General features: G+C 36.1%; 3 protein-coding genes across 5 annotated transcripts; 2 read left to right on the top strand and 1 right to left on the bottom strand.

Annotated features, from left to right (window-relative positions):
- Positions 1-3,616: 3,616 nt before the first annotated feature.
- On the bottom strand, positions 3,617-4,732 carry LOC137739681 (lumazine-binding family protein). The gene has a single exon (XM_068479343.2). The coding sequence runs from the start codon at positions 4,581-4,583 to the stop codon at positions 3,759-3,761; it is 825 nt and encodes a 274-aa protein (XP_068335444.1). The 5' UTR covers positions 4,584-4,732; the 3' UTR covers positions 3,617-3,758.
- Positions 4,733-7,456: 2,724 nt separating this feature from the next.
- LOC137740170 (phosphomevalonate kinase, peroxisomal) lies at positions 7,457-12,341 on the top strand. Of its 3 annotated transcripts, none has more exons than XM_068479987.2 (11): positions 7,457-7,613; positions 7,784-7,898; positions 8,020-8,170; positions 8,261-8,358; positions 8,536-8,645; positions 8,744-8,796; positions 9,074-9,457; positions 9,996-10,100; positions 10,556-10,783; positions 11,100-11,222; positions 11,879-12,341. In XM_068479987.2, the coding sequence occupies exons 2-11, from the start codon at positions 7,888-7,890 to the stop codon at positions 12,143-12,145; spliced, it is 1,530 nt and encodes a 509-aa protein (XP_068336088.1). In that variant the 5' UTR covers positions 7,457-7,613; positions 7,784-7,887; the 3' UTR covers positions 12,146-12,341. The 3 variants fall into 3 exon arrangements, with proteins under 3 accessions (XP_068336088.1, XP_068336090.1, XP_068336089.1); XM_068479989.2 differs by having other exon boundaries at positions 7,472-7,613; positions 7,802-7,898; XM_068479988.2 differs by having other exon boundaries at positions 7,475-7,613; positions 7,787-7,898.
- A 4,084-nt stretch (positions 12,342-16,425) lies between these two features.
- On the top strand, positions 16,426-17,514 carry LOC137738817 (CASP-like protein 1C1). Its single transcript, XM_068478289.2, has 3 exons — positions 16,426-16,653; positions 16,919-17,021; positions 17,175-17,514. Exons 1-3 carry the CDS (start codon positions 16,469-16,471, stop codon positions 17,406-17,408), a joined length of 522 nt encoding a protein of 173 aa, XP_068334390.1. The 5' UTR covers positions 16,426-16,468; the 3' UTR covers positions 17,409-17,514.
- The last annotated feature ends 3,901 nt before the right edge of the window (positions 17,515-21,415 follow it).

Here is a 21,415-nt window from a genome sequence, read left to right as displayed (position 1 = left end):
AATATCGTCAGCCTTGGATGTAAATGTTTTCACAGTTCGAACATTTTAACGTTCAGATGTAAGATGTAATTGTTCATATAAAATTTAATCAATAGAGAAAAATCAAGCTTAAGGGATTAAGATCATGACCTTTTACCTGTCGAGAGTTGACGAAAATGAATATGCATATGCAAATAAGTTGGGTGTCTTTCTTGTGGGAGCAGATTAAGATTATCTCCTAATTGACTTAAATGTTTAATTTTGTGTTAATTATAAGATCTTGCGACTAATTATGATAAATATGTTTTTATTTTTATTCTTATCCATTTACAAATACCAAAATAAAATCCTACATTAGAGACAAAAACAAGAGTTAATCAAGGATGTAATATTGTGTGTATTATTTTATTAACTTTAAAGGGAAAAAGAATCAAGGAAACCCCATAAGAAAAGAAAGGATAGGGTTAGTTTTGTAAGAGGGGGGGAAAGTCGATCCAGAAAGGCAAGAATAATGGAGGGGCAAGTTGGTAAATGCGTCATTCAATGTTTGGGTATTTTCTCGGCACGTCGATGTTGATGTTATGGAGACGAAGTTAGCCCTCATAGGCCGATCTTTTCTAGTCGCACTCAACTGTGCCAGGCCACGTGTACGTCCCAGATTGTGCCACGCAAGCGCCACTTGTTTCACTAGTAAATTATAGGCCTATATCTTTGGGTTTGGAATGGGATGTGTAGAGTGGGCGGTGGCGGAGTGGGTTGACAATTTGGAGGTTGCGACTCTAATTACTAATTTAGCCCCAACAATCATTTTTATTACCACACTTCATTGTCATCGTCGTGAAAAGGCTGACTACAACGTCGGTTTGCTACCTATCACAAAAGTATGAATTCTTTGTAGAGCAACCTTATCAAAGTTTCTTGCACACCCAAAATAATAATAATAATAATAACAACCCCCATTGCACGTATAGTCGAGTTTAATGTTGTTTAAGGTATATAAAATATGTGTTGTAACATGAGTAGATTGTAAGGTGTTATGGCTGCACCTAAGTGCATAATGTTGATAATTTTTTATTTGTGAATCACACGATGGCGGTTAAAAGAATGTTGAAATATCTGTGTGAGTCTTTCTGGCTCCTAGAATGGTGGATTTTCGTAACGAAATCATCAGGTGGTTCCTTTTTTGAAGGGAAAAAAAAAGAACGTTGATAATTTTTTTTACAACAAAATGTTTGACAAATTATATATTTGTTATCTTTATTCAAATATGGAGCAGATAATCAAATTTAAAGTCCCCGGTGTATGGATAACAAAAAGAAATTAAAGTCTTGCCGACATGGAGACGAGAGAGATCAGATCACCATATCCACTAAATTTGGAGTCAGACTAACCTGCCCAATTCAACCAAATACCGTACAAGTGTACCAAATGTCCACATGGCACGCACGTTCTTTGTTTAAATGTTATATTGAAATGTTGAATCTTTGGCACATTACTCATCCGTCCACGCTCACAAAGAGGAGAACCGGCTGTTTGGTTGGAATGATGAACTTGTCATTGTTTCTCACTTTCGGCTGAGATGGGGAGAAATGTAGTGGTTGGTTTGGCAAATTGTGCAAGTGGACTAAGTGAAGTAGAATGATATCCCCATGAAAGCTGAGTCCCCTCCACCTCCAACTTGGCAACTTGATGTTGGGCAAGCTGCGTCTGCTCTCTACTATGAGAAAAGTTAGCGATGACGACGTTCCCCATCAGGCCATCACTAACAATGGTGATTCTTGGTTCGAGCTATTTCACATCGAGATCTGCTATTCAGACTCTCTCGAAATCAAGTCCCATAAGACTTTGTTCACAAATGTAGTTTTTGCAAAAATTTACACAGCACGTCGGCCCATTACAACACAATAAAGAGCCAGTCACTCCCCTGGGAACAAATACCATTGCTGTTCCTAAAATTATGACCAAGACAGGAGAGAATTGGAGGATGTTAAAAGCAGAAAGTTTTTCATTTGAAAAAAAAAGGCCTAAAATTGGTCATGAAGCACTACGAACGAGAGTTGGGTGCTCAATTTGCAGGAAAAGCAGAACAAGATACAGACCTCAGTACTCAGGGAGGAAGGAGAATAGAACCACTAGTAGAAGAAATACTAGACAATATTCATTCCTTTTGGATTTACTGGCTCATGGAGCCAAACCTTTAGCCTAAGGCGTGTCTGGTGTTTAAGATTGTGTCTGAAAACTACTTAAAGCATAGATCAGCTGATGGAAGAAATCAACACACTAGGACGAAAAAAACTTACCTCAACCCTTGACGTTCAACAGAGAGGTGACCTTTCTCCCATTGAGCTTCAAACAAACACACGCAATATTTTAATTGGGTGGAACCACCTATTTTCCGTAATCCAGAACACCACGTAATAATTTCTCCCGCTAATCACTGTAAAGAGAAAACTAGAGAACAATATACTTAAGTTTCTAAAAAAGGAAGATGAGAGTTTTGAGGGTATATGATATATCAAAAACTGGTTTTGAGTAAAAGCTTGACACAGAAAAATTCCAAACCAGCCTGCTATACAAGAACGGGAGCTACACGACTAACATAATTTATATCGCATGCCCTACTGCTATACAAGAACGAGATCTTCATCACACTACTGCAGAATGTTTTTTCTACTGTGCAATTTGATGCCCAAAGACACTTGAGGACCATCAGAGGCTTACAGTTTTGCCCTTGGTGCTGAAAACACAAGGAATGAAAATCTATGTGCGTGTGAGGGCATGCATGTGTCTGTGTACAATAAAGCCCTAAAAATGATACAACAAAACTTTTATTACTTCATAAAACTATAATAATCCAATTAGTATATAGAGCAATCAATAGAATACAACTCTAACAATGACACAACAAAGTTTTAAAATCGAGATATAACAACTATCCAAAGTGCAACACTACCTAAATACGCTTCCAATAAAAAAACAAAAAAGAGAAGCTAAAAATGGCCAAAATTCCAAACAGCATTCCTACAGCCACCAGTTGGTTCAGTTACTATCCCAATCACAAGTGTGTACAACCCACAGAGGCGATGACCTTGAAAAGAAAATGAGCGGAAACAGTAAAACACTTGATACCACTAAAGGAGTTAAGCACAAGAAGCTAATTGATTGATTTTTTTTATAAGCTAATTAATTGCTGCATTCCTTTTTTCTTTCTTTTTTTTTGTCCCAAGCTCATACAATTGTTGTAGATGTCGCACATGAAACCATTGACCAAATTGGCAGAAATAGAGAGATTTAGTAGCTTTATACAGACTAGGAGCCAAGCACAAGAAAGAAAGAACAAATTTCCATCAGAGCTTCAGCAAAAAAGATTTCAACATAGCGAACTCCACATTTCAAAACTGTATCAGGTGGCTTCTGATCTGTTAAAGATGCACTATCCAGTACGTTGTTTTCAAACACCAGTACAACACTTGAATTATCTTCATTGACCTCAAGGGTAATCTTGTTCGCCTGTTGTGATAAATGTAGGCATGTTTACGCTAAAGATGATCTCCTACATATTACACATTTCGTAACTTACAACTGCAATATTCCTTCCCACTAAAAATCAATCCGAACCACTTAAAATCTGAATCTCTTACGCAAATAACCTTTTCAATTTTTATTGAACGAGAAAGAATACAAGAACAAGTATGCATTACATAATGTAATAATACACGAAACCGAATCAGGATTCAGGATTGCAGTAAACAAACTACAACTAAGTAGTACCTTATGAGTCATGAAGATTTGATTGACTCAACAAACCCACTACTGAGAAGTCTTTCGACATACTTCCCGAGTATATCAACCTCCAAATTAACCTTCGACCCGACCTTCTTCAACGGAAGCACCACATTCTGCTGAGTGTAAGCCACCAACATGAAATTAAAGCACTCTTCTTTATCAAACACATCCACCACAGTCAAACTAGTTCCATCTACTGCTATAAACCCTTTCGGCACCACATATTTCAACACCTCCTTCGATGCCTTTACCTTGATCCACAGCGAATCGCCCTCGGGCTCCATGGACACTATCTCCCCTGTGCCATCCACATGACCCTGCACAAAGTGCCCGCCCATTCGGCTCGTGGGCTGCACCGCCCGCTCCAAATTCACAAGTGATCCCGATTCGAGCTCGATCAGAGACGTCTTCCTAAGCGTCTCGGGCGACAGCCCGACTGTGAAATCCGACAACTGGGTATCGAATTCAGTCACGGTCAGGCACGTTCCGTTGACGGCAATGCTATCCCCGAGGTGAACGCCCTCCAGAACGGTTTTGGCGCCGATTTTCATGTCGAAACCGCCGTTTTGGGCGGTGCCCAGTTGCTTGACTCGGCCCATTTCCTCGACGATGCCGGTGAAAAGGCATCGCATTGTGTTGCGAGGAGGATATTGGAGATTGGTTTTGGGTTTTTGGGAGCTGAGGAAGAGGGTTTGAGTGCAGGGCTTGAAAAGGGGATTGCAACTGCGGAGGGTTTTGGATGAGATGGTGTGAAACTTGTTCATGATTGAGATTTGTCCAACACAGGGTTGAGGAGTTCTTGAGAGTGAAACCGCCATTCTGTTTGTTTCGGATGCAACACAAGTTGGGACCTTTGAGTATTTGAAATTTTGCAAGGTTCGGCGGAATTGGCAAGAAAAACCCTCGACTTTGTGTTTGACTAGAATCGATGAGATCCAATGAAAGAAAACAAGAAGAAAGATGAGTATTTATTAGTATCATCATCCGACGGACAGATATAATTGTACAAATTCTAGAAATCTAAGATCGTTTGTTTATTAAACTATATAAAAAGATATAAAAAAAATTGATACATGTATTATAACTTACTTATCTATTTACTAATAGTAGATTGATTAAACGACATTGGTATTTATTGACTTTTAATAGAAATAATTTTTGTCAAGTGTTATATAAAATGGGCAATTCCGACTATAGGTAGGAAGTCTCTGAATTGATCACAAACCTTTCATTTTTTTGAATGCAGGCTCAAAATTCAAATTTTTACTATGCTATTGGTTTAAGGATTTTTATCATAAATGGTCTTTGAAATTGACTCTTAATGTCAAGATGATCCATAAAATTGAAAATCAATCAATGTAGTCCTTGAAAATAGATGTCGCAAATCAATTTGGTCCTTTCGTCACAATTCAGTTAAAAATTCTGTTAAGTACTGATGTGACACATAAATGACCCCATTAGTCACTTTTTCTCACAAAAGGTCTTTGAAAGTGACCCACAACATCATAAAAGTCCCTAAAATTGACATGCGACATCAAAATAACCCCTGAAATTGAAAATAATCAATGTAGTTCCTCAAGCAAGTGTTTTAAATTAATGTAGTAATTCCGTCACAATTTTGTCAAAAATCTATTATGTGCTAATATGACATGTAAATGGGTCACACAAGTCTAATTAAATTTTTAAAAAATTACAAATAGGCTTAATAATTCAATAGTTAATAAAAAAGTTGTCAACCTAAAAACCTAGTCCTACAATCACCTCCGATCTCATTCCACATTTCTCTACCCTCTCTATTCTCTCAAAGAAAAAATTTAATACACCCATCTTTATACACTTCGACACCCTTCACCGAACTGAACCAGGATCGAGATCACCTGTGGTGATGCCTTGGCCGATTGGCAACAACTTCTGGGACATCACCGTTTAACATTTAAGTGATCAACATCCTCACAACCTTAATCTTGGAGAGTTTGTTCGGTGCTTCCCTGATAGTTTGGTGATACAAAGAACGACAAAGTCTTCCTTGAGATAATGAGGTTATAACCGAGGTGCGTCTATTGTTGGTTGAAAACTATTTCCACACCCTCTCTTAGGCCTTGGTTAAGCCTTTATGCCTTTGAGAATTTATTTCTCTTAGTAGTAGGCCCTACTATAAGAAAAAAAATAATCATTGTGCTAAAAGGTACTTAGACTACTTTTTTTAATTAATTATTAAACCCGCATCAGCATATAATAAATTTTTTTACAAAATTGTGGTAGAATGATTATATTGATTTGCGACATCTATTTTTAAGGATAATATTGATCAATTTTCAATTTCAGAGACTATCTTGATAGTATGGGTCAATTTCAGGGACAATTTGGATGATGTGGGTCAATTTCAAATACCATTTGTGATAAAAATTCGTAAACCTTGTAAGGCCCATTTATGTGCCACATCAACCCTTAACATAATTTTTAACATAATTGTGATAGAAGGACCACATTGATTTGCGACACCTATTTTCATGAACTACATTGATTGATTTTCAAGTTCATAGACCATCTTGATGGTGATGATCAATTTCAAGGACCATTTGTGATAAAAACCCTTGATTTAATGAAGAAAGTCGATTAAGAAATGTATTTAGACACATACAAGTACAATGAATTTGGAGATGCTACATTTGCCATGACATACTTAACGAAAAAGTATGGTATGCTATATGCTTCATTCGTGCAATTAAATTGGACTTGTAACCCAGCCCATGTTTGAAAAGAAAAATTGTCACACGGACTGGATTCCTAATCTCGAATTCAAGTGCATAGTACAATGGTATTTGTAACCCGTCACTACCCATGGATTACAAAGCAACTTTTCTTCCTCGTGCCTTCATCCCCTAATGCTTTTGTTTGGTTGTTCAAGTCTTGGCAACAACCTCTTGTACAATGTAATTCATATTTACAATGTGGATACATACATATACCAATGTTGACATAACCTCAATTTGGGATGAACCGCGAAAGATTTTGTATTCTAATGTGTTTGTGCGATTCAAGGCCGAATCTAAGTTGGTCCAAAATCGATCCAATATTATGTATCAACATCCTAGATAAGACTCACCACTTATCTCTTAAATGTTTAGACTTGAGTACATCTGTACCATCTATTTACTAGTGGGGGAAGATTATAAATAAAAGGTGCATTTCCCTCTCTAAATTCTACTGCGATGAATATACCCTTCATTTTATTATTATTTTTGTTGAAAACGAATATTGATACCTAACCTAACCATCGAAACTTGGTCAGCTTTGGAGGGCTCTCAAAGCAAAACAAGGCAAATCAAAACAGAACAAAAAGAGGTACCGCGATTTTTCACATCTCCACTTGCTTCATGCTAGTCAAAGTAAGCTCACTTGACTATTTTTTGTATTTTTTAAATTTAATTACGTCAATTATATGTTAACTCACGTAAAATTGACATATCGATTATAATTTATTGTTATTTGCAAACTTTTTTACATATGTTTCACTAGGATTTGGTATTATCTTTGAAAATGGTCTAATTATGTCTTTTTCGGTTTATAATCTAAACTACATTAATAAAATTTTCTTTGTCAATTAAAAAAAAGTAAAAATATAATTTCTTTTTTTCTCCTTTTCTTCTTCCCATTTTAAAATAAAAATAAAAATTATTTTTACACAGAAGGTGGGGTATATGCCAGTGTTTTTGAAAGTAAGAAGGAAAAAAGAAAAAACTCACTCTCCCCTCGCGCACACCACCGACCTTCCCTGCCAGCAACTTTAGAACTTGATCTTCTCGCACTCTCCCGAGTCTCTCTGCATCTCTCTCCTCGGGTCTCAGGTAACTATTTGATTTTCTCCCTCGTAATTTTCTGCTTTGATGGGTTGTTTAAATTTTCAATTTCTTCCATGGAAGACGGAGGCATTTTAGTATCAGTAGAACCGTTTGGGCTTTTGTTTGAATTTCTACCCAAATATTTTGAAATATTTATTTTCTTTAATCTCATTCAGCAGCAACTGAAAATTCAGATCCCAACAACTCATAGCTGAGAGAGAACAAGAAACCTACTTCACACTTGAGAGCTAGAGAGAGAGAATCTGAGTTTGCAATTGCAATGGAGGCCGTGTAAGTTTTGGATTTTGAATCAAATATTTGTTCTTGTATGAATTTTTGTGAATTAGAAAGAAAGAAAGGAAGTTGATTGATTGATTGGTTGATTTGGAAATTGCTTCTTGTTGAATTACAGAGTTGCTTCAGCTCCAGGGAAGGTGTTGTTGACTGGAGGTTACCTAATTCTGGAGAGACCCAATGCAGGCCTTGTACTCAGCACCAACGCCCGTTTCTTCGCCATTGTCAAACCACTTTACCAACCTCTCAAGCCTGATAGTTGGGCCTGGGTGAGTCTCTCTCTCTCTCTCTCTCTCTCTCTCTCTCTCTCTCTCTCTCTCTTCTGATTAATTGAGATGCGTATCTTTTATGTGTCTCAGGGTTGGACCGATGTGAAATTGACGTCTCCTCAGCTCGGCAGAGAAAGCATCTACAAGCTCTCCCTAAAAAATTTATCACTTGATTATGTTTCTTCTGGGTGAGTTTTTTCATTTTCGATATAAGCTTCTTGAATGATGGTCAATTTCGAACAATGCTACCAGTTATCAACTTATGCGATCATCATTCATCTTTATTTAACCACTTTTGAGGTTATATCGAAAAAATATTCTGCTTCAAACATTCTTAATTTTAGTTCATATAAACACAATTCCAGTGACTCGAGGAACCCTTTTGTGGAACAAGCAGTGCAATACTGTGTGGCTGCTGCCCGTGCAACAGTTGACAAAAAGAACAAGGATTCGTTAGAAAAACTACTATTGCATGGTAATGTTTCATTCTCCATATGTTTCCTATCATTTTAATAGATAAACAAACTCGATATCAATGAAAGTTCTAATATTTCAACTGGGTTTGTCATGCAGGTTTTGATATCACCATCTTAGGTAGCAATGACTTTTATTCTTATCGGAATCAGGTATGTTATCCCTTTTAAATTTCTATAGTTTTGTTTTTAATTCAGTTGAGCAGTCGTTGTTGCTCTCTTTACTTTAATTGGTGATAGTATCATAATAATTTTCTTACCAAAAGCCCACATTTTTTTCGAGTCAAAATGTAATTTAAAAATTAAAGAAACAAAGTAAAAAATTTACAGCATTCACCTTCCAATAACCAGTTGCTGCTGAAACTTCAAGGTTTCTCGTTTTATTAATTGCAATCCAAGTTCCTAATTTTGCTGAGTTGTGCCCTCTCAGATTGAAGCCCGTGGTCTGCCTTTGACTCCAGACGCATTGGCTGCACTACCTCCTTTTGCGTCAATTACCTTCAATGATGAAGGATCAAATGTGAAAAATTGTAAGCCTGAAGTTGCAAAAACTGGATTGGGTTCGTCTGCGGCAATGACAACCGCTGTTGTTGCTGCGTTGCTTCATTACCTTGGAGTTGTTGATCTTTCATCCATGCGTAAAGATCATCAACATGAAAAGCACACTGCAGATTTTGATTTGGTGCATGTGATAGCTCAAACTGCTCACTGTATTGCACAGGGAAAAGTGGGCAGCGGGTTTGATGTTAGTTCTGCAGTTTATGGAAGTCAACGTTATGTACGCTTTTCACCAGAAGTTATTTCTTCTGCTCAGGTCTCTCCTTCTCTCTCTCTCTCTCTCTCTCTCTCTCTCTCTCTCTCTCTCTCTCTCTGCGCTAGAGCATTCAATTTGAATCAAACGAGTGCACCTAGAAGTCCCTATTTGTCTAAATGTCCAAAATGGAGTTTGGCATATGTTAGTTACGTGTAAATCAAAGCTTATGAAATTATTACCGGTCACCTGTGGTTAATTTTTACTCTCCCATAATGGCCACTCTGAATATATTAACATTGGTTGCCAAATATCCCCATTTACCATGTTCTGTCCTTTTTTACTTTTGGTGTCAAGACTGTAAAGTGTCAAGACTGTCACGTGGCCTCATTAGATTACCTTTCAAACATATTGATTTTGTTGTCACGTTCAGATATACCAATATCCACCGTTTTCCATTCAGGACATGCTGTAAAATCGAAGACCATTTTCATTAATTTTGATCTAATATTCTTTTTGCTCTTCGTATGGCCACATAGCAGATACTGTCAGTGATCTCTTGACACCTTCAATTTGTAAGTTCAGTTTTTTATGCTTTCAGGTTGCTGTGACGGGAACTCCACTACAAGAAGTCGTTCCACAAATTTTAAAAGGAAAGTGGGACCATGATAGGACTAAGTTCTCCTTGCCACCATTGATGACTCTTGTAAGCATGTCGAGATCCATTTTATAGCTTGCTTACATTTGTAAATATGGTTATCCATGCAAAAGAGTATCATATGCATGAAGACAATAAATCCACAAACCAACCCTGAACTTTGTAAAATAAAATCTGCAAAGTGCTCATCATACGACCTTATGCATGGTAGGTTGTAATTTTCATTTGTATATTCTTAACTATTATGTGTAGCATATGAGCATTATGGAGTGGCTCCTTCATGGATCCTTGTGGTTCCTTGTTAAGTGGACATGACATGACATGATGCATTACTGAAGGTTGATTACTAGTTAATGAAATGTCAAAAATAAACAATAGATGCTTGAATTGAAGTGTAGCTTTTGTGCTTCCTCTTGTCATCCTTTTGTGCATAATTCATAAAACAATGGCTCAATCATATTAAGGGTTTCTTTTTTCTTTAGTGATTCGAATGCCTTTTGCAGTTACTTGGAGAACCAGGAACTGGAGGATCGTCCACTCCATCAATGGTGGGTGCTGTGAAAAAGTGGCAGAAGTCTGACCCTCAAAAATCCCTGGAGACATGGAAAAAGTTGTCAGAGGCCAATTCATCACTTGAAATGCAACTCAATACATTAAGCAAATTGGCAGAAGAACACTGGGAAGAATATAAAAGCTTGATAAACAGCTGCAGCATTCTCAAATCAGAAAAGGTATTTCTGTCACATCTTCTCTCAAAAGCACGAAATTTATTATGATAAAATCAAAATGGAAACATGGGACCCATTTTAGAATAATTGGACTTCCGTATTGTATCATGTCGTGCCTGGAACAACAGAATATAGATTGTGTTATGAGAGACCCATCTTAAACGTGCTGCAGCCTTTTTAGACCTCTTAACTGCTCCCATCATGAAGTTCTGGGTTTTTTGCTTCTTCATATATTGTCAATACTTTCCTTACCCTATAAATTCCGGCTGCTTGTTTTTCTCATATTGATGTTTGTTACAATTTTTACAAAATTGAAAAGTGGACACAGCAAGTCACTACACCAAACCAAGAAAAAATTGTTAAAGCATTATTAGGAGCAAGAGATGCTATGCTTGGGATCAGGTATCATATGCATCAGATGGGGGAGGCTGCAGGTGTTCCGGTATGTTCATTTTTTAACTGGGGATTCTTGTTTCTTAAATAAAAATATATGGCTTTTTAAAAAGGAAAACTAACGAAAAATCCAAAAAAAACTTTAGTTTAATGAAAAAGGACCAATAAAGGTGTAGTGAATAGTACCAGGAAAAGGTAAAAATGTGGTTTTTCATTAAAAGTGAACAGTACCGGTAGTGTTTCGTTAAAACTCTCATTTTAAAATGAAGAATAACAACAGACATATTATAGGAAAATATTTTATAGGAATCGATACAGTTCAAAATTTCCCTTTCTAGTGTTTTGGAATGTTGGGAGTCATTAATCTTGTCAGTGAGAGAAAGTGCAAGTAATTTGTTTTTTTCCTCCTAGCAGAATACAAATTATAGCATTATTCTTCCGCTGGCCTTGAGGTGGACCACAAAAACTAGTTTAAGTACGTTGGTACTGATGCTTCAAATATAATAAAGACAATGAACCAGAAACTAGAATCACCACGGGGAGTAACCGATGTCAGTCATTTGAACAAAGAATAAGATGATGTCAATCCAAATATTTAAATTCAAACTGTTTCTCGTCATCAAGATTCACACTATTTTCTTGTCATACTTCCTCTTTCATCTTACTTTCTTCTCTGATTGATTTCTCTGCTTCACAAATTTTCAGATAGAACCAGAATCACAAACAAAGCTTTTGGATGCTACGATGAGTATGGAAGGAGTTTTGTTGGCTGGAGTTCCTGGAGCAGGTGGGTTTGATGCGGTATTTGCTGTTACCTTAGGGGATGCTGGAAGCCACGTGTCGAATTCTTGGAGTTCATTCAACGTTTTGGCCTTGTTAGTTAGGGAAGATCCTCAAGGAGTTTCTTTGGAGAATGCTGATCCACGAACCAAGGCAATTACTTCATCCATTTCCTCCGTTAATATTGAATAACTTCACGTTTTCTTCATTTTTATGTGACGAACTAGAATAATTATTATGGTGAAAAAAAAGTGATTTGTAACATGAGTTGTATAAGTGTGGATATTCATGTCCTTTTATTCATTAGGCATTGTTGTGCTCTGAGATATGATAAATAGGCCATTTTTCATTTAAGCGTCGTGATGGAATAAAACTATGCTTGACGTCACCATAATAGGTCAGCTATAATAATTTGCTCGTTGCTTCATCTTGTCTTTTTAATAAACTGACGTTTACGTCAATGGGGTGCTGGAGTTTGGCTAAGCCACATAAGAACTTGCTATCTATGGAAGTTGGAAGTTTAGTAAGAGTCGTTTCAACTGCTTGAATATGTTAACTACTTTCCTCTGTTTAATCAGTAGCATTTCTATTTTCCTCTGCTTGGAAATTCACCAGTGGTCTCCATAGGAACTGGTTTTGATCAGTTCCGGTAATTTCAACTTATGAAGAACTTGTACCTTTATGTTTGTACTTGAGAGTTACAAGGTGACTTCTTCCTACAATTCCACTTTCAGTGCAAGTTCTTCCTACAAGTTTCTTTGAGTTCCGTGGCCGACTTCTTCTCGACTCCACCATTGGCTTAGAAGTAGAAGACCCTCATTCCATAGCAACCGTGACCCCCACACACACACTCCGTTATGGTCTTATCAATAATGTCTAACAGAAGTTTAACATCTCTTAGAGAGTGATCCATTTTCTTCGTATTGTAAAATCTGAAAAGAACTTTGAAAATAAATAAGAGTGGGACGCGGGGACGAAGGCTTAGGCCAATGCCGCATCCCCGTGGAGTTCCCAAATTCTTTAATTGTTTGATGAATCCAATCGTCTTCAGTACATGTTGGTGATATGACGGTTACACGTTCTTTCGCAATATGTTTCCTCTTTCCTGCAAGTGAAGAAGAATTATGGAGGTCTACTGCTCATTTCCTCATGCTGCTTCTGGAGCTACTTACTACCAGGGGGAAAATAAGGAGGGGGCTTATAACGTATTTTAGCAAAAATGATTTCTCCATGATCAAGGGTATTTTGACATTGTGGTACCTTGATGCAAAAATGTGGTCTTTAAGACACTGTTTGTCAAGTATCTTAACGAAAGCATTTCCTATCCCACTCAAAAATGTGGTCTCTACATCAAATGAAAACTTAATGCAAACTTAGTAGGATATGAGAGGGTCATACTCATTATCTACCTTCACTGCATGTAATGTATGGACATAAACTCTCTCATATGTACACATACTTTATTCTCCCTTTCTCGTGTTAAGGGGAAGACAGTCCACTGCTGGTTACACTCGATATAAACCTCTTATGGTGGAAGACCAAGCGCCTTCTTTGTAATTACATTAGCTTAAATAGAAACCCTATCCAAGAACCAAAGGGAATTACCTACAAAAGGCACATAGCAATATAATTTAGAAATACAACTTGAATAAACTTATAATTTAGTAGTTCAAAAGGGAATCGAACTATTAAAAATAGAAACCCCAGTGAATGAATAATTAAGGTTTTTTTTATTAGCATCCAACATAATGTTGAATTTATCCCACATTAAAATTTAATATTAAATGATTTATATACTCTATTATGCAATGACAATTTCAACCTTATAAGGTAAAATTTTTTTTTTAAGGAAATACTGAATACACCCCAAATCACTGTTAACATGTATATCACAAGATTATTTATCTTCTTCAACTCTCTAAACCACTCTCACTCTCCATGTAGAACAAAAGCCTAACCGATGAAACTACAAACACATTGATTGAGAAAACTTATTTTTGACGAACGGAATATGAAATTGACGTTTTGGAAGCTTCACCTTGTTCAAAATGTACTGTCACAGGTGGATGAAGGTTAAACTTCATTGGTTTCAGATTACAGTCCTCCCCTTCTTTCGCAAATAAGATAATGGTGATTCTGTTTCACAAAAGCCATGTTCTAAAAATAATCTAATGATAAGATAATACTAAATTGCATTTGTGCCTTCAAGAGACAATTTTTGCATTTACAACATGGTGTTTTAGTATGATATGTGATGCATAAAATATCATTTAGTGTGCATCTCAGCCAAGGCCAATACTTGATATTGCCGAATTTGACTACCAAATGGACATAGAGAGCCTAAGCTCCTCACATCATCATCTTATTTCCTAAATTATCATTTTTGAGATACACCCCCTCGCAGATCAAGTTGATTAGATGGAAAAAGGTTAAGGAAAAAAAATTCAAACAGATTGCTCTCACCATCTATGCTCTTAACCCTCTCTATCGTGTCAAAACTTCTGCCCTTTCAGTTTTATAAGGTTTCCCAAGTAGCTTCTACTTTCCTCTATTTGAATCCTCTGTAGTAGTAAGAAAATACTTGTATGACATGAATGATTTTGTATCAAACAGTACATAGCACATACAAAAAAAAAAGAACAAAATCATTGTGAAGAGTGTGGGGTGTATGAAGAAAAGTGGGGTGAATGGAGAAAATGTAAGGTTTATGTTGAGAGTGTGGATTGTGAGGGTGTTTATGGAAAAGTACGTGAGGTGTATTAAGATAAATTTTAATTGAAAAAGAAAATATGAAATTTATTAAGTATGTAAAGTGTATTCAACAATGTATGAGATGTTAATATAATAAGCCATAATTAAAAGTACATTCGCATTGTTCATTCACAATGATAAGCATCCAATTATATAATCATTATTTTTTATTAGTTAATTATTTTATTACTTAGTTAAGAAGTTATTCACGGTTGATAACCCGAAAAGCCTAAACGAAGCATGCAGGAGATTAATTGTTAAGACAGTTGAATGAATCGTTTGTCGTAAATGAGAAAGTAAGCGTGGAGTTGGTGGATTAATGTCTACATTGATGGATACAACAACCTATGTATATTTGTATGGATTAATGTTTACATGGAGTTGTCAACCACTTCAAAAACTATGTATATTTATATGTGTATTGTACTTGACTCTATAAATAATTAGGGCAAACAAAGTTACAACCCTCTTTTCCTACTTCTTTCGTCCATTTTTCTTTATCATCCTTGTTTTCTTTTTCTTTTTTCTTGTGTGCGACTTTATTGTGCGCACCAAATGCTCAATGAAATGCCTTAGTTAACAACTTTTGACAATCTTCAACATTATTCTACAATTTCCTGTAGTCACCCTTAACAAGCCTCTCCATATCATAGTAGTTGACAAATGTTGGCATAAGCTTTCAACAAATATTGGCACGAATCGACATGTTTATACCAGATGTTCAACAAAATGGTCCAACAAACTTTTTTTGGTCGACATCATGACTCTATTCTTTGAAAATTCTGACTTCGCCACTAAATATAGATATTTTTCTTTTAGTGTCATAATAAACATATCGTTTTCAGATTCAGTTTTCAATTTTTGTAATAAAAATAGAGAGAATATAGATGAAATAAATAATGAACTAAGAAGGAAAATTCATATGAAATGGTATACAAAATGAGAACAAAAATTAGAAAAGGAAACCTTGTTAAAGTTGTTTTGTAGTTTTAATTACATTTCCATGTGCATTTCTTTCAACCCTTCCCACAATTCTTCCTCTTCTTATTCATCCGTCATTTTTCCTTGTATTTCCTTTTTAGTTACACCCAACAAATAAAACTAATAACTAAAACGGATTGACTATCGCCTTACTTTCGATTCCAAATCTTTTCATATTTACCCACACAAAAGAAAAAGAGTAAGCTACACTTATCACATATTTGTTTCGTCTCTTTAATAGAGGCAGGACCCACCAATACATGTGAGTCCCATCTCTATGAGATAATATAGATGGTGGTACAAATAGGTAATGCTAGGGAGACTAAATGTGTAGACTAAATTATATAAACTAAATGACATGAAAATTGATGATTGGAACATTACTTAAGTATTAATTAACATGCTTATTTGTTATTGATAACACGTCGTTTAGTTTGTAAACTTAGTTTACACATTTAATCTTTATAGCATTATTCGATACAAATATGTGTTAAGGGTAACATTTTTTAAAGAAAAAAAAGGATCAGTACAGTAAAACAACCACAAATGGCTCAAAAGTCTATTGAAGCCTAAGGTAGATGAGCTTCTAGTGGACTGTACTGGTGGTGACCGTTGAGCATTTCAACTAACAAAAGACAAACAAGTATGAATAACTTTTAGAAGTGCAACCAAACCCCACCAACTTTCCTTCCCAACAATCTAACCCTACGTATGCTTATTACCGTACAAAGAAATCTGCATGCATCAGTCTCTTAATTTGCACATTACAGGGCAAGCTCGTGCATGCACCCAAACTCCAGTGCAGAATCCATGGCCAAGATCACTAAGAGACTCTGCACCCTAGTACTACGGCTGATGGCCGTCGCCGCTACCCTTGTGGCTGCAATTGTCATGGTTACAAGCCATCAGAGAACCAGCAACTTTGGAATATCTTTTGAAGTCAAGTATAACCACACACCAGCCTTCCAGTAAGTTTTTTGTATTTCGCTTTTATTCAGCCTTTTCAATGCACGGCGCACGCTATATACGCCATATACTTTGTAGAGGATCGGTGGGTTTTCTTGCTAAGACAAAAAACATCATGATGACCAATAGTTCGGATTAATAATAGTTTGACAACACGCATTGCTACTTGCATAATTTCTATACATTTTCTTTACGTATGTACATGTGTATATGTATATATGTATGTACATGTGCTTGTTGCTAAACGTACACTTTTTATCTTTATAGGTACTTTGCGATCGCAAATGCGATTGCAACCGTATACGGGTTTTTGGTTCTTTTCCTTCCTTCTGAGAGTCAGCTATGGAGATTAGTCGTGGCTTTGGATGTGGTAATCATATGAATAACTTAAGCTCTCTAGCTAGATTTCTTTTTTCTTAATTATTTGAAGGTTGCTTATGTTTCACAGTAATTCTTTTTTTGTAATTCCAAACAATTTAATTTAACAATAAGAGCTGCAATGACTTGTTTGGACTATGAACAGGTAATCACTGTATTACTGAGCTCAAGCTTTTCAGCAGCTTTGGCTATTGGTGATGTGGGGAAGCATGGAAATTCATATGCAGGTTGGCTACCCATATGCGGGCAAGTCCCCAAATACTGTGACCATGTAAAGGCAGCCCTAATCTCAAGCATTGTTGGCCTCATAATATATTTGCTGCTGCTTCTGTATGCCATCCACACTGTCCTGGATCCTCTCCTCTTGAAAAAAACTTAACTTCTCAAGGAGTAAAATGTCTTGTTGGATCTCATCAGTTTTTTCTTTCCAGTGCGTATGTAATTACTTTGTTCTTGGGTTAATTAATTATAGTTTGTACCCTTGAGTTTAGGTTTAACCATACCATACCTCATTTTAAAACATTACAATATCATACACAAATTGTGTTTTAGTTGCAATATCATATATCCGTAAATTGACTATAAAGAGATGATGTAGTAACTGCGGGTTCCACATATTTATTGACGTGACCGTCAAATTTGTACCATTTGGATAAAATAAATAAATAAACAATAATTATTTTGTCGTAAATATTATTAATTGTGTGTTGTCCACTGAAGGCCAAATATAATTAGTTAGTACCCTTTCTTTGTAAATAATGTGCTTATAATTAGGCACTCCAAGAAAATTGTCGTGAAATAAAATAATTTGAGAGTTAAAAACAGAGAGGTGCGGTTAGAAAGAGAGAAGGGCCTCAATTATTTTTTAGATGATGTTTCCTTAGTCTTGTGCCTTTATTTATACTAATATTCATAGACAGGGTTTTACTTGACCCCCAAATTTGACCACCAAATAATACAAGTCTAATAGGCCAAGATTTCCTAAATCTTATTGGATTCTACTTTAACTTTAGACAATCTCACTACAAAAATAACTCTAGTTGCAACACTCCTTTTTGAGTGTGTACAACTTAAGAAGTAGCCGCATCAAGTATTCATGCAAATGTAAAGGCGATTGAGGAAGTTAATTTGAAATTATGTTTCCCTCTTTTCGGCCGTGTAGGGCCAAGAGAAGGATTTTTTTTCCTTCTTTTTGGATTACGCAGGCATGCCGCCGCAAACCACAAATTTGTCTCGATGGAATGTGTAAGTGATGTTGTGCACCGTGAATTTGACTTCTAACCAAACAATTGAACAGCTAAGCAAGGAATTAAAGTGTAAGAACATAAAGTGCAATAATATAATGAACAATGTTTGTACCATACTTCACAAATCTCGAAATTACCGAGCACTGATCAACTCCATACCTTCAGGGACTCACTTAAAAGTTCATGTTGAGGCACCCATGCCGAAGCACACGAGTTCTTTTCCAATCACAACACGACATTCGTCAACATCAAAATAAATCTCCTAGAGTCCCATATCGACCGCGGACGAAAGACGAAGACTCTCCTTAACTATAAAAAGAGGTTTTTCTTCCTACAATGAGCGACTAATGCCATTATCATACTTAAACTCGTCATTAGAACTCACTAATGATGATTATGCTTGAACCTATGTATTGTATAAACTCTTCACTATTAATGAGAATTCTACCCCGTGGATATAGTCCAACTTAGGGTGAACCACGTACATCTTGTGGTTGCTTTCCTATCTCCATCTATTTACATATTATCCTCACTAGATAACCAAAACAACCTTGCGAAGTCTCAAACTTGACACTTTACGTTGTTCTAAGGTCTCACTAATTTTGTGTATTAACAAACAATATCATAAAGAACAAGAAGGTAATTTGTGTAAAGTACAGTGCAATTGAAATAAACGAACTCGTCTTAAAATGAAATTGAAATAACAAGAGACACTACAAAAAAAAAAAAATGAGCATTGCACACAATAAATTATATGTGCCCTTTGAGGCCAAAAAGCACCAACATTTGTGCTCATAGAGCAATAGCAACAGTGCAGCAACTAAGTTTGTATATGTGCCCTCTATGGGCGTCACCATTGCTTATAGCACACAATATGATGTTTTGTGCCCAAAGCTAAGCGCAAATACAACCCTTATTGTGTCTCACCTCTAATAAAGGCTATTGAATGTATGGTGTAAGATGGGCACAATTGCTATTTTAAAGGCTTAGATTGCTGTAGAAATGTTAAAGCAAGGGCACAACTTTAAAATTGTGCCACTATTATATTTTAAAAAATACAATAAAACTCCAGCACAATTGGATATTTTTATTTAAATATAGAAATCATCAGGTTGCTCACAGAACCTAATTTCCACCAAATTTTAGAAACTTACAAATCATCCATTACAAACTAAACATAAATCAACATTAGCACTAAAATAGTGAAGTTAATATATTACATAACCCATGTTCTTGGCTAAGACCGATTCATGCAACCTAACAATAAAACCCATCCAAATGTTAAACCAAAAAATACATGTTATCCTATGTTGGACATACCCGGGATTCTCTATATACAACAAAATATAACATATCCAAGCTTGTATCCCCAATTCAAACGTACTAATGGTTAAACCAGCAATATATAAACAAAATACACATTTACAAAGGCTGCTTGATGACAACTAACCAGTATTCTCACTTTGGCAGTCCTCATGCATCATAGCACTAGAAATTGAAGGTCCACACTGCACATTCTTGTCATTTCCACCTTCGAAACGCGTTGAAATCTGAGCATATGAGCTTCCACACCTTGCTGCTGAGTTGAAGTACTTTGTAGAGCACCCACTCCAAATGAACCAATGTTAATGCCTACATGTGCCAACATGTGCCAACATGGCTTTCAATTGCTCAGCCATTTGCACCTTTGCTAACCTCAAATTCTCCTCTTGTTCGGCCCTAAGCCTTTGTATGCTTTCTTCTTGCTCTCTTTTCATTTTTTCCGCTTTCTCATTTGCCTCATGCATCATATGAGTCATTTTTTCTTCCGCAGCAGTAGTGGCTTGTTTCTGAGCTTCATAAGCTTCCCGAAGATACTTCACTTCCCTAGAAATACCTCGCTGTTCAGTAACAATTCCTGGTACATCTGCCCAACCAACTCCAAGGCCAAAGCCCCGCACTTGATTTCGCTTCTCCAGGCCCAGCACTTCTACATAAATCCTATTGCGAACATCTGTTGTTACCTTTTCACCACGCTCACGAACCTCCACTTCCAGATTTTCAAACACCAACTGTTTGTAAAAGCCTTAATCATTCGTAAATGCATAAAATTTCATTAAAGATTGCTGGAAATAAATTTGGTCAAGTGAAAATGTACAAATTACCATCATTTTGGCAAATTCATCATCAACTGGGAGTTGCTTAGGTCCTCTTATGTGTGTCATTTTGGAAAAAGTCACATGATCAAGTTCATTTTCATCATGTTCTTCAGCCGAAGACACAAAAAAAGATCCCAAAAACAACCACAATCATTAAACAATCATAGTTACAATGACTAAAAATATAGTGCACTGTATATAAACACAAACATCAATGAGGGTAATAAACCGCCGTGCCTGAAAAATTGGAAGAAAAAAATAATTTAGTTTATGTCAAATGTGTACTCATTTGAACTAAAATTAAATGTGAGATGTAGTTTTTGAGACATTTGGATGTTTGTATTGATCTCGTACATTATATGCATGCATGTCAATCAGTTATCATTGACAGGATTGGGACATGATGACTACTTAATGCTTTCATTTTCTATTTCATTTTGTTCAAGCATTAACCTGAATAACTGCAGTCTTCTTTTTGACAACGTCTTCTTTTTGACAAGACTACTCCATTACTCGGACATTATTACTTTTTGGATAATGCATTATCAATTTGAGGTAGGTCCAAGAACAATTAAGAAATATCCTATTACCATCCTTAAACTAACCTATGATACAAAATGAGGAACAATTCATAGAAACATAACACAAAGCATTTTACACATTTTCCACCAGCTGAACAATTCCCCACCAGCAAAGAGAAAGTTAAAACACCCAAATAACATATCACAACCTTTTCTTTTTTAATGAAAAGTCTTAGTTTTTAACAGTTACTAATACCTCTCCAAGAAGAACTTTGAACTTCGAAGCCACAACATGAACTCCCAAATCTAATTTGACAACATATTAAATCACAGTTCTGAAACACAAGCCCCAAATTCAACCCCGAAATTTAAAACAGAATAGACTTAAATTAAGTCCAACTATATCCCAGTTCCTATATTAGAAACAAATGAGCTAAAAGCTAAAAAACAAAAACAATCAGATGAATAAACACAATACCC

This window comes from Pyrus communis, chromosome 9, assembly GCF_041283825.1.
Source record: "Pyrus communis isolate YQ-2024b chromosome 9, ASM4128382v1, whole genome shotgun sequence".
Taxonomy (NCBI): Eukaryota; Viridiplantae; Streptophyta; class Magnoliopsida; order Rosales; family Rosaceae; genus Pyrus; species Pyrus communis.
Note: the sequence above shows the minus strand (reverse complement) of the source record. Positions and strands in the feature narration are given on the sequence as shown.